A 12,036-nucleotide genomic window follows, 5' to 3' on the forward strand; every position below is an offset into this window, starting at 1 on the left:
CTGTTTCATATGTCATCAGATCCTGTGTCGCAGTGAGTCTGCAGTTCCTCTGGCTGACTATCCGCGTCATCAGGTAGCAGATTTGTAGCTCCTCTCCTGCCTTTAGAAAAAAGAATAGTAAAAGAGGGCACTTCCACGGCAGAGCGAGGTTTCATAATCCAGGTGGAAACACTACAACTAGCTGTGTATCTGCTCAGGACGTCTATATCCTGCTCTGACGCGGGTGGAGACTCTGAGGACATCACATTCAGGAGAAAGAGGATCTTGCCATAGCATTCTGTAGAATAACCTTTACTGTCTTTTACTTTCAGCTCCAGAAGACTAAAGAGGAGGTCTGAGCCTGGGTCCAGTAAGAGGGAGGGTTACAGAGGAGAGGAAGAGGTGACAAGAATAAGAAGACGACAGTGACGCAGAGAGGAGGACAGACAGAGAGAAGAGAAGCAGTGATAGTATCAGACGACCAGAGAGACTGTTGTTCAAAGATGGATTTAAATTTGCTCCAGGCTCTGGAGAGAGAAAGAGTCCTGGAGGTTCTTCGGAGAGACAAACAGCTGCGTATTATTGAAGAGGACAGGATCAGGTGAGTCATTTTAGAACATTTTCATATGTTCTGTGACAAATCTACTTCTGGGAAATCCCTCTTAATGATGCTGAAAAGGAGGCTGAACTACCGTCTCTCAGTGATCATCATTAGAAAGGAGCCAACAGTGTAAATATAAAGAAATCATACTGTCACAAAAATAGGATTTTTTCTGTAACTAAAACCTAAATATATATATATATATATATATATGTATATAATGTTTAAATTAGTGAGGTTCAGATGTTATGGTAGGCGGGTTTTGTTACCTTTGGACCGAGAACGGCCAGCTGTTTCCCCCTGATTCAGGTCTTGATGCAAAGCTAAGACAATTGAGCGTGGTGTCAATCTTGTCATCTAACTCTTGGCAAGATTCCCAAAAAGTCAAATTATTCCTTTTAAAATAAAGTATTTAAATCTATATTTGTTTTAGCATTTTACAAAAGGGATTCAGCTTTATTTACAGAATGATAAACTGTGATGACGATTTTTAGCTATTTGAATAAGATTTGAATAAATGTGCTGACCCGCAAAAAGAAAAAAAAGATGAATGAAAAGAAAATGATACTAGAACCTAGTTTAGCTTTGATCCTTCTAAGATTTGCACATCAGTACTGACAGAGGTGAAGTTCTCTTTTTGACACTGGCAGTTAAAGGTGTCTCCGACTCTCCATGTTCCGTCCTCTCAGGAGGATGAAATACGAGCTCCAGGAGCTTCGAAGGAGAGGTGCCAAGAGTTTCGCCCGGCAGTACGGTGAGCGGACCTGCGCCCGCTGCCAGAGGCCGCTGGGAAAATTCTGGAACTCGGGCGCAGTCTGCCGCGGCTGCAGCCACCGGATCTGCAGCAGGTGTCGCGTAGGCGCGGGGGCAGCGGACTGGAAGTGCACGGTCTGCCACGCCTATAGGTACATTAAAGCGCCAAACCCCCTGCTTACTGTAAAAAGACCTGAGATACTCACAAAATCAATGCCCAAAATGTCTGTAGAGTAAATGTGTCTGCGGAGCGAGAGAGCCAACGTTGACAGTTGCCGCCAGAGACTTCCTATACTGTACTGTTAAGCTAACTTCTACTCTGTTCGGAAACTAGAAGGAGATCATTTCTGTCGACACTTGCGTTGCCCGTTTAAGCTTTAAAGATTCTATATGTACGTTTTTGCTATCGGTACATAGCCAACATTAGCACTGACAGCTGTTTACTTACCAGTCTAGAGGAAATGTTGCAGGTTCACCATCAAACTTCATTCCTTTGCTCGCCAAGAGGTGTCTCATTGTCCTTTCATTTAACTCTTGTTTTGGTTTCTCTTTCTGTCACTTCTTTTCTTCTACTGAACTTCCTCTGAAGCATACCCACCAGCTAAAGCAAAAACTTACGTATAGCACCTTTTAAATTTTTTACTTTCTTTACAGTGGCTTAAAGTGATATTTAAAGGGGAACGATTATCACCTGAATCTGCAGCTTCTCTTAGCTTTACATAGCTTGATAGCTAGTTTCCGCTCATTGTTTAGCTGTCTGGTGCAAAACTTTACTGTTTTGGTTCTTTCTTACCTAGAGCTGCAACAATTCATCAATTAGCCGATCAAAAAAGATCTTTGGTTCCAGCTTCGAAAACGCTAAAATGCTTCCAAAATTTTTTCTGGTTTTCTTAAAATACTGAATATTTTTGGGTTTTGTACTATTGGTCAGACAACACACGACATTTGAGGAGAGAAAATTGTGATGGACATTTCTTTTTAACTGATTTTCTGACATTTTCTAGACCAAGCAATTGACTGAGATAAAAAAAAATCGTCAGAATTCGATAATGAAAATAATGGTTAGCTGCAGCCCTACTGTCAGCCTGCCGCTCATTGCGCCCTTTTCAGTCACCGTGGCCAGCTCTAAAAACACACTGCACCTGCTCAGCACCAAACAGCAGACAGCCACAGTTGGCGACTGGCTGGGGAACATAGCGGAGCATTGAGCAGCCGAAGAGCCAGATATTTCTTTCAGGAGTTTGTAGAGACCAAAAACAGAGCTAAATATTGGACTTGCATTCAACAGGTGGCCAGAGACACGACTCCAAATGAAAGCTAGTGTCTGTCCGTAACTGGTGGCTGTGGAGATAAGAAACTGTTTTACAAGTTCAACATATCAACTTAAAAAGTGATGACATGTCAATGCTGTGTTTACAACTTGCCCCAAAATGGCCAATGGCCTTAATTTATACAATAAATTAGTCACTTCTCTCAAAATTAGACTTAAAATATCTGTAATAAAGAATAAAACTTCAACTAAAGTTTATTAATCTTAACCTAGAAATAATGATGTGGTCAGATCAGATCAGTACCAATTAATACCAGTGACTTTCTGAAGCTGTTACTTGGAAATCTGCGGGGACCTCCAATGTTTGACACTCAATGTCTGGCTATTGCCTCCGGCATTACTTCTGTTGAAAACTAAAGAAAGGGCAGCATAACGTAAAATAGTTATGTAGTTACAGCAACCCAAATGGTTGCAAGTTGCTACATGTTTGTTTAAAGTATGAGCCCCAGTTTGCTAATAGCTTGATTATGAAATAATTTGTGTCTGCTCGTTCACAGTGTTTTTCTTCTTCACAGGGAAGTGAAGATCAGGTCTGGAGAGTGGTTCTTAGAGGAAAAGGCAAAGAAATTTCCAGTCACCATAGGTGTGTTTACAATACTTGGACTTCACAATTGGTTTCTTTTTCTTTTTCTTTTTTTTTTTTTACATCGACTGTTATTTATTATTAATACTCCCTTGATATTATCCAGTTAGGAAACATTGAATAATAAAACATGGATGATTCAAGTTATGTTTGTTTAAGTTACTGAATTATTCAGTATTACCATTTTACAGTGCGGTAAAGTATTGTCATAAGTGACATAGTGTTAATATTTAATCATTTATGTGGAGGCCTTTGGCCAATAAGGGTATTTAAATGTTTTTTTGTGTTTTTTAATCTTGTCGTAGTTGCTGAAAGTATGTAAAGTATGTAATGAAAATCAAATTTGGCCAAATAAGTGAGTATAATGACTTTCAGTTTGCTTCGATGGTCACATAAAAGTTATACTTGGTCTTAGCATCAACTTACCTCAGAGGATATAAACGGTCCTAACACACTGAACTCCATCCTGCTCGTACGGCTCTCACACATGTAGCGCCGTGTGTCATTCATTTGATTTGTTCTTTACAGACAAATATCACACAGTCGGGGAGACACTATTAAAGACCTACAATGTGCTGAGGTATGATGAATCTTTACATGTTGATTTTAAGTCTTTGGAGCTGCTTTGATTCATTAAATATGTGAAAAAGAACCACTAAGTAACCTGTTTTTTTCTTATGTTTTCACAGTCATATATCAGTCGTGCCACCCACTCCTCCACCCCATTTGGATTATCAGTTTCTGAGCAAATTTGGGGTAAAGACCTGACATATTTCTGGCATTACTTTATGGTAAAAGTGTAAATACATGAAGTGAGTGTCAATGTGTGCCAATGCCTTTTGATCTGCAGGATTTGAAGAATTCAAAACCCTTTACGAAATCTATGGAAGATCTAATGGTCTCATTCACGACTCGCATCAGAAGTAAGTTACCATGAAACATGTTCTCACATCTCTGAAATGATCAGCATTTATGAGGAGTTCTTTAACCCTAACAGCACATCGTTTAACGCATCAAGCGTGCAACTCAAGAGAGTTAGAAGCATCAGTTCGTCTGGATGTTATCGTAACATAATCTGATCTCTGCCTCAATGAGCTGCATATATGTGCACAGTAATAACCACAAAGGAAACTCGGCTGAAATAATATGATGCAAAAAAAAAAAAAAAAAAACCCTTCTGACCTGATAATACCAGTTGTATTACTAGAAGTTGTATAAGACTGTGGGCAGAGACGGCAATGGCGTGCGCCGAAAGGATTAAAAAAAACCCCTCTCATTTTTCGGAGATTTGAGGTGTCTGGCTCTTTTCTCGACGCAGAGATTTCAACCTCTCATAATGATGTGCGAGGAGACCTGCTGAAAGTTGACAGCAACAGCCGCCAAGGGTCGAGCGTCACCTACAGCGCCCAGAAGAGCCTGTCTGACGGCGACATCAACGCAGCTGCACGGGTAGGTCAGCTGCAACAGCTCATACACGCGGTGCGCCAACCAAAGTCATTAACCTGTAAAGAGGATAGGGTCTTTTGAGAATTTTAACAGTCCACGTGAGGTGACGAGATCACTGAAAAAAAGGACCTTTAGTGGTCCCTACTGGTGGTAAGAGGAAATAGCAACTATTCAAAGTCTCAGTGTCCGATTTTTTTTTTTTTTTTTTTTGGAGGCACCACAAATACCAGCACCAGGCTAAGGGAAAATGTGTAGTTGGTACTGTTTACCGAACTGAATCCCTTCTGCTAGGCTCTACGGTATCAGCAAGCACAAGCACGGTAAAGAAAAGGATCCTGCTTCTTTTTGCAGCTCTTTAAAGTCCCGAGTCTTCCAAACCTGTTCAAGAAAAGCAAAGACAGTGACCAGGAAGGCTCCTCCACCGGGGCAGAAGAAGAAACTTCCTTCAGTTCTGAGTACTCCGGAGGCAAGAGAGTGAGTAGAATCTGATAATAAGAGGGGAAAAAAAAAAATCCCCAAGCAACTTCCTGTTGTTGAAATATCAAGTTATAGATTATGATCATTTCAGCCTCCCAGCTCATATATATGAAATCTCTTTCTTCTGTATGTTCTGTGCTGCTTTAATCGAGTAGAAGTCTGTCATGTTATCTGCCCTTTTAAACATAAACCGTTGAGATACAGCCTGTATTCCGGTCCCTCAGGGCAGCAACAGCAGCATCGGCACAGACTGCGGCCTCTTTGAGAGCGTCAGCGTGGCAGGGGAGCTGGAGCTGGCTCTGGCCTACAACGCCAGCACCTCCTGTCTGGAGATCGTGGTCGGCGGCTGCAGACACCTCACGTATGGAGACGCCAGAAAGAGGAAGTGTCACCCGTAAGGCCGATAAACGCAGCACTATGCATCGCATACGATATGACCCCATTTTGCCGTGTAAAAACCGTGTTAATTCCCCGCACTCCTGTATGTGTGATTTCCGTGCGTAGATACGTCAAACTCTTCGTGCTGCCGGAGAAGGGCGGCAAAATGAAGACGACAGTGAAGAAAAACACGACTGATCCGGTTTATAATGAAGTTCTGAAGGTAGAAAGACACAAATGCAGTTGCCTAGCTATTCTGATAGTCAGTTCGGTGTTGTATCACACTTGACTTGGCCAAATCATACACTCCTCTCCATCCGTTTCTTGACAGTATCAAATAGAGCGCCACCTGCTGTTTGGAAAGAGACTGCAGGCCTCCGTGTGGCACTCAAGAACCCTGAAAAGGAAGGTGTTTCTCGGCGAGGTCCTTATCCCGCTGGACGGCTGGAGATTCGATGACGCAGCCTCCCGGTGCTCCAACTGGTACCCGCTGTGTCCAAAGGTAAACCAGAGCGGGCGAAGGTTCAGATATCACACTGTGTTAATATATTGATATGAATACATACAGGCCCAATATGCCCAATTATATTTTCGATTGATGTGTCCTTATGACTTCTGCATTTTCCTAACGCTAGCAAGTCAGAATTTTCAATTTGTCCAGTACTTTGTTTTATGACCATAGGTATGAGACCAAAGAAAATATTAATAACACTGGATGGTCTTGCTTTTTCATAGAACGACAGATTCAGCCCCCCCTTCCCACCTCAATCATTTTCTCTCCGTCTCTAATATTCGGCTGTGTTTTAGAAATATATTAGATTATTTCAAAATTTACCGATGACATATTTTGTCTACGATTTTTCAGTCGCTTATTAAAATTAAGATGATTTCATACCGCAATGTCTTAATCATTAATATTGAACATTAAAAACATTGATATTGATCCTATTGCCTGAGGGACCATTTTGTTATTTTGTATTGCTTCTAAACTGCATCCGAGCTTATCGTCTTCCTCTCTATTCAATTTCTGTGTCACTCAGGCTGAGAGTCCAGATGGCGGCGCCATGGAGCGGGACGGAGGAGAACTGCCGGTCAGCTCCGACAACCAGGGTGAGCTGCTGCAGCTTAGCTCCCTTTAATGTCTACAAGAAAAAGAGAGGCATCTGTCTGTTCGTCAGATAGATAATAGGAATTAAATTTCATTTTATTTTATTTAAGGGAATAATTTAAGAACTTCTCCGCAATTTCACCCACTAACTGTTGTCGGTTGTCCTTAGCTTTGCACCAGATCTTGCAAATTGATGATTTTGTAATTGTCCATAAGCACAAACACACTGAATAATGTCAGCTTTTAGAGAGAAATGATAGTAGCCTTGTGTTTAGTTTGCTTTTTTTGTCATTACGTGTTTTTTTTTAAATCGTTTTTGACCCATACTTTCTCAATCCATGCGAAGCATTAAATTGTTAATCAAAAATAAAATATAAAAATCACCGAAAGCTACTTTTGATTGTCTTTTTCAGACAGCTTGGGCAGGGTTTGGATCCACTGAGTCCATGTCTTAGGCCTGTGAAGCCCATAGATACATTATATTTGATATTTATAAATAAATGTGATCCTCCACCAATGCCATATTACTTCTAATACAACAAGAATTCCCTCTAATAAGAATTCCACAGCTAATAAGACATCTCATGTCTTACACACAAAAGAAGAACAGTGTACGTTCTAGCGTTAAACACGTGGATTATGAGAGTCACCTACGATCCATTATCATTATAGTAGAATATAATGTATTTTCTGGTGTGGTTATCATGGGGTTTAATTGGCTACAGATATGCTACATGTGTTAACCAACAGCTCAAGAGTAGCCTCCTCCTCGTTTAAAGCCTCCACTTAATGATTTTACCAGATATGAAAACAGCCTTTAAAATGAATCAGACACACCATGTTTCAGCAGTATCCGCTCTTGGTTCTTTAATTACAGCACTAGGGGTCAGGAGAACGTCTCTTTTGGACACTTCAATGACAGTCGTGTTGTCTTGCTCCTTACAGAGGTTAACACCGGGCCACATGGCAATCATCCACTAAACTGTCCTTATCGAAGGTGCCAAAAACCTTCCCATTAATGCAAACACTGGTCAGAATACCTGCGTCAAAGTGTAAACACACCTTATTTTGGCCCTGCGTGTATCTTTGTGTGTGCATTTCAGTGTCTGCAGGCCTGCAAGGTGTGTTATGTTTGTTCTGGTGTGTGTTTGAGAATACATCAAAGAGTGTAAGTGTTTAATAGGCTTGAGGGTGTGTGTGTGTGTGTGTGTGTGTGTGTGTGTTGTGTTTAGGTGTCTGACTCTGGAAGTAGGCGGAGGGCTCGTCCAGATGACATCCGTTTCTGAAGTTGAGACCGGGCGTCTCACCAGCTGCTGTTTTGACAAAGTCCCCAAGGCGTCTCTCTGGATCTGGACCTGTGGGACCAAAGCCCCTCCGCTGGGGGACCCTAGGGAGGGGCTCAAATAGACGCTGGCAACAGCAGAGATTTCCTTTCTCTCATCCTAAATAACCAATTCTCTGGTAACGCATCCGTTTCAGAATTATACATATTTTAATCTGGACCAAAGTGGTGAACTGACTGACTGACTGTATATAAACAATTAATGAATGGTTTGAATCACACTATAACTTATTTGTAAGCAGATATAAGGCTATGTTTAACTGATCAGCAATGTGTTTGTCAACAACTACAACTCCTCTTGTGAAGCATTTGTAAGAACTGATGAATGATTACAATTTAAGATAAGAGAGACTGGATGTTGTTGTATTTTATAGGAACACAAAATGGGATGTATTTATTTATGTTATTTTTCAATTATACTCATTATATTTATGAATAAAGTATTTATTTATAAATCTTCCTGGACTCTCAATGCTGGCTGAGCAAAATCAATCCGCTAATGAAGACCGTGACATGCGGCTGAAAGCTCTGCGAGAAAGTGGACCTGGAGTTAGGCATATATCTCGCTTGTGAAAGTGTAAAGTGGTCATCACTTGGGTATTAAACCAAGAAGAGAGGCTATTCTGCTGCCTTCAAAGCATCTCTCAACTCAGTTTTCCTCTTTAATGTGATTTTCTATCAGAGGAGTCAAGGAGCTAAACATCCATGCAAATACAATTACTGGGAAAGACACTGGGGTTACATTTCTGACAAATGAAATTTGCAGCCACACCCGCCTGTCGCAGGAAGTGGTTTGAGTCATTTCAGTGAATGAGCCTTCCAGGGGCAGATTCATCAGTGTTTCCCTCTGTACAATGAAGCCTTTCTTGTCTTCGTCCGAGCAGCGTGTGAAAGATATGCTCAGTCTCTGGTTTCACAGCGCAATGAAGAAGGGGGGAAAAAAAAAAAAAAAGAAGAAAGTTCCTGTGGAAGGAGCGGTGATTTCACTGACCTGGAATTCTCTGTTAAGCCACTCCTCTCCAGGGTCTCCATGGCAACCGGCGTTGCGAAATGCCCAACAAGTGGCGTAACTTCGGCGTGACCGGTCTCGCCTGTGTCATCGCCAGGAGAACGTGACGACATTGAACGTCTCTGCCCACAGGCTCGGCACTTAAACATGCTCTGTTTGCAGTACAGTGTTGACCTTACAAATGAATGGAGAGATCTCGGTCTTTCCTTCAGTCTGTCTGTCCGTCCCTCCTTTGATTTACTCACAACTGCTCATCCCATGGAAGTTCAGACTGGGCGGGTGTATTGCTGAGGACCCAAAGGAAGTGCAGTGTCGACCGTGAAGTTGTTTCGGATGAGTGGTGTTTGAGAACATCGAAAATACAATCACAAAATAATCTATGTAAACCCTACGCTACCATCCAACTGACAGAGGGGTTGTGTGGCAGCATCAGCAACATCATGAAATGTTGCACCGTGAGTGTTGCGATGTTGCATCATAAATCCTAATATTTGGAGAAATCTCTGTCTTGTCTTTCGATGTTATCGGCCACCACTCAAATCGACTTCAAACTTCACTGGTGTATTGCTGAGGAAGTATTCGGGCCAGACTCGGGCCAAGCACCCACACATATGTTGGGCCAAAAGTTTCCTTTTTCTACCTGGGGCACTAGTTTCTGTAAATGTACTATTTTCTATACTAATTGTTTCTAATTAAATATTTAAAATGTTAATAATCTGATGCGGGGTGCATGATGACTTAATTGTTTGGGACTTAACACAAAGTTTAAGACTTAGACTTGACTTTTGACCTTTTAGTCTTGATTGGGAATTTCGTAGATTCAAGATTTGAGCCTTTATCAAACAAAGACTGGATCTAAGTACTTCTTCTACCATTGTTTTATGAGAAGGTTATGGATGTGGATGCGGGATTGTGTCTACAATTTTTTTTAAGTATGTGGACAGAGGTGTCCACACTTTCTTTGATATATATTGTACAAAATAAATACAAACTGATGTGGAATCATAGATTTTTTTTTTATTGCCAATATGTTGAACACCTCATTATAAAATCCTGTTCATATACAAAGGTGTGTGTTTCCATTACAGTGTAAGTACATGCTACTCTAGCCCATGTCCAGAGAGAGGAGAGTGAGATGTTGATGTTATACTGTCTGGGTCAGTCCTTTGTGACCAAGCTGCAAAATGAAAACTCTCTGTAATGTCCACCTCAACCCTCACGTAAGCTCAGTGGAGGTCTAACACTAAAAAAAAAAAAATATGAAATTTTTCCAAAGTTACATCCATATTTTTTGTGACTATGCACCTTGGCTAAGAAGTAAAGACCAACTGGGACTGCAACCTACAGAGGCACAGCCAGAGAGAAAGGCCACTTAGGAGGGTGAAAGCACGCAACACGTGCTTATCTCTCACTCAACAGCGACATGACACAGAACAGACAGAAATAAAATATCTTAAACCTAAGTGTCCCAGTCAACACAGTCCTCTGAAGATAAGACTTTCCTCAGCATGCTGTGAACTGCATGGCAAAAAAAACTAATCAAAAGTACCTAGATAGATAGCAATCTCCTTAACTGATTTAATGGCATGCAGCTGGATATTTCCTACAGTAAAAAATAATAATAATTTACAATTAAATCTCTTTAATTTAGTGATCTAAAGGAAAACATATGGAACATAAGACTGCTATTATTTTGGTCAATATATAAAAACTTTGAAACATATTCAATGTTTTCATTATCATTAGTAGATAGCAAAATAGCAAAAATATACAAACTGAGATGAAATACCCTTTTTTAATGTCCCATATACAGTATAAATATCAAACTAGGCATGATTTAAACTACTGTATAGCAATATTAAACATAAATGGAAGTGTTCAAATATAATGGAAAACAAAAACAAACATACATTTTTCTGCTTATACTGTTTTCCCCTTTCTGAGTGGTCGCCATAAACGACAAACTGTCCGTTTCTTCCTACACAACAGATGACAGACATGAAAAAGAAGCCAGACTTTGATTACATATATTCTATGTGCACATCGTAAAATAATAATCAAATTTGGCTACTCCCACTACTTCATCACACCTCTGGTTAAAAACAATAATGATTTGGTCTGAATTGATCAAATTACACAATGAAATACACAGATAAGATCTGAAACACTAAGAAGAGGGGAGGTTTTGGCACTAAGTTTTCCTTTTTTTTCGATTTGCAAAGCCCTGCAATCTGCCAAACAAACTCACAACAGGAGTTCATCTCTCTGTAAGTGATGCTTCTGCTGTGCTTATACTGCTCCAGTTAAGACTGCAACTGATGTGTGTTTGCGTGAGTCGTCTGGATTTGCTGGGCGTGTGTCGATATGTGTCAGCCGAGGAGCGAGACGTAGTGACCATTCAGAAAGGGTACGTGGCTGAGGGGCTGTAGGCTTCTTATAAGGCTTCGAACTCGTCGATCCTCTGCTTGGTGTTGCCCTGCCTGATCTGTCGCAGGGTCTTGTATTTGTCTCGGCCGGCCCGGACGTTCTCACAGTGAAGAAGGTCATTCTGGGTATTCTTGGATTCATCACGCGCCTGAGCCAGCTCTGAGGTCAGGGCCTGAGGGCAGAGGAGGAGAAGAAACATGAGATGAGAGGTAAAAAACCAGCAACACTGCTGCCTATTCAATGCTGGCATAAAAGCAGACCCTAGCAGGGAAGCCATGACACTGTGATGTCCCTCCACTGTGTCTGGTGGGTTTTTTCCTGGCACTGTCCAAAATCACTACCTTATTCAATCATTCACTACTCCCTATATAACAGACACCCAGTAGTTTACTTTTTTATTTTTATTTATTTATCTTTAATTTTTGGACACGTGTGACTCATTATCATTTAGCCTCATCACTAACCACGGTAATTTTTGCATCTATGAAATGTCGAACTGTACGTGCCATGGGCGCTACTTTTTTCACTTCATTGTGGGCATTTTTGAAGGCACTATACAGTGGATAAATATCACCATCAGAATTCGGACGCTCAAATGACAGT

At 41.0% G+C, this 12,036-nt stretch overlaps 2 protein-coding genes across 2 annotated transcripts in view; one reads left to right on the forward strand and one right to left on the reverse strand.

Annotated features, from left to right (window-relative positions):
- On the forward strand, window positions 1–8,379 carry sytl3 (synaptotagmin-like 3). Its single transcript, XM_040125659.1, has 14 exons — window positions 1–73; window positions 312–580; window positions 1,270–1,485; window positions 3,179–3,246; window positions 3,775–3,826; window positions 3,936–4,002; window positions 4,097–4,169; window positions 4,565–4,695; window positions 5,044–5,166; window positions 5,394–5,563; window positions 5,674–5,770; window positions 5,879–6,049; window positions 6,588–6,657; window positions 7,888–8,379. The coding sequence occupies exons 2-14, from the start codon at window positions 483–485 to the stop codon at window positions 7,893–7,895; spliced, it is 1,344 nt and encodes a 447-aa protein (XP_039981593.1). The 5' UTR covers window positions 1–73; window positions 312–482; the 3' UTR covers window positions 7,896–8,379.
- Window positions 8,380–10,787: 2,408 nt separating this feature from the next.
- ezrb (ezrin b) overlaps window positions 10,788–12,036 on the reverse strand; it is a 33,766-nt gene continuing 32,517 nt past the window's right edge. Inside the window, exon 14 of the mRNA XM_040125284.1 lies at window positions 10,788–11,605. Coding sequence (XP_039981218.1) covers window positions 11,441–11,605 — 165 coding nt within the window. The 3' untranslated portion in view covers window positions 10,788–11,440. The remainder of the gene's footprint in view (window positions 11,606–12,036) is intronic.

The sequence above is a fragment of the Xiphias gladius genome, chromosome 4, assembly GCF_016859285.1.
Source record: "Xiphias gladius isolate SHS-SW01 ecotype Sanya breed wild chromosome 4, ASM1685928v1, whole genome shotgun sequence".
Taxonomy (NCBI): domain Eukaryota; kingdom Metazoa; phylum Chordata; class Actinopteri; order Istiophoriformes; family Xiphiidae; genus Xiphias; species Xiphias gladius.

Coding starts and splice junctions, on each gene's coding strand:
- sytl3 (XM_040125659.1), top strand. CDS start 483: ATGGATTTAAATTTGCTCCAGGCTCTGGAGAGAGAAAGAGTCCTGGAG. Junction 3,247..3,774: donor GAAATTTCCAGTCACCATAG/GTGTGTTTACAA, acceptor TGTTCTTTACAG/ACAAATATCACACAGTCGGG. Junction 4,696..5,043: donor ACATCAACGCAGCTGCACGG/GTAGGTCAGCTG, acceptor TTCTTTTTGCAG/CTCTTTAAAGTCCCGAGTCT.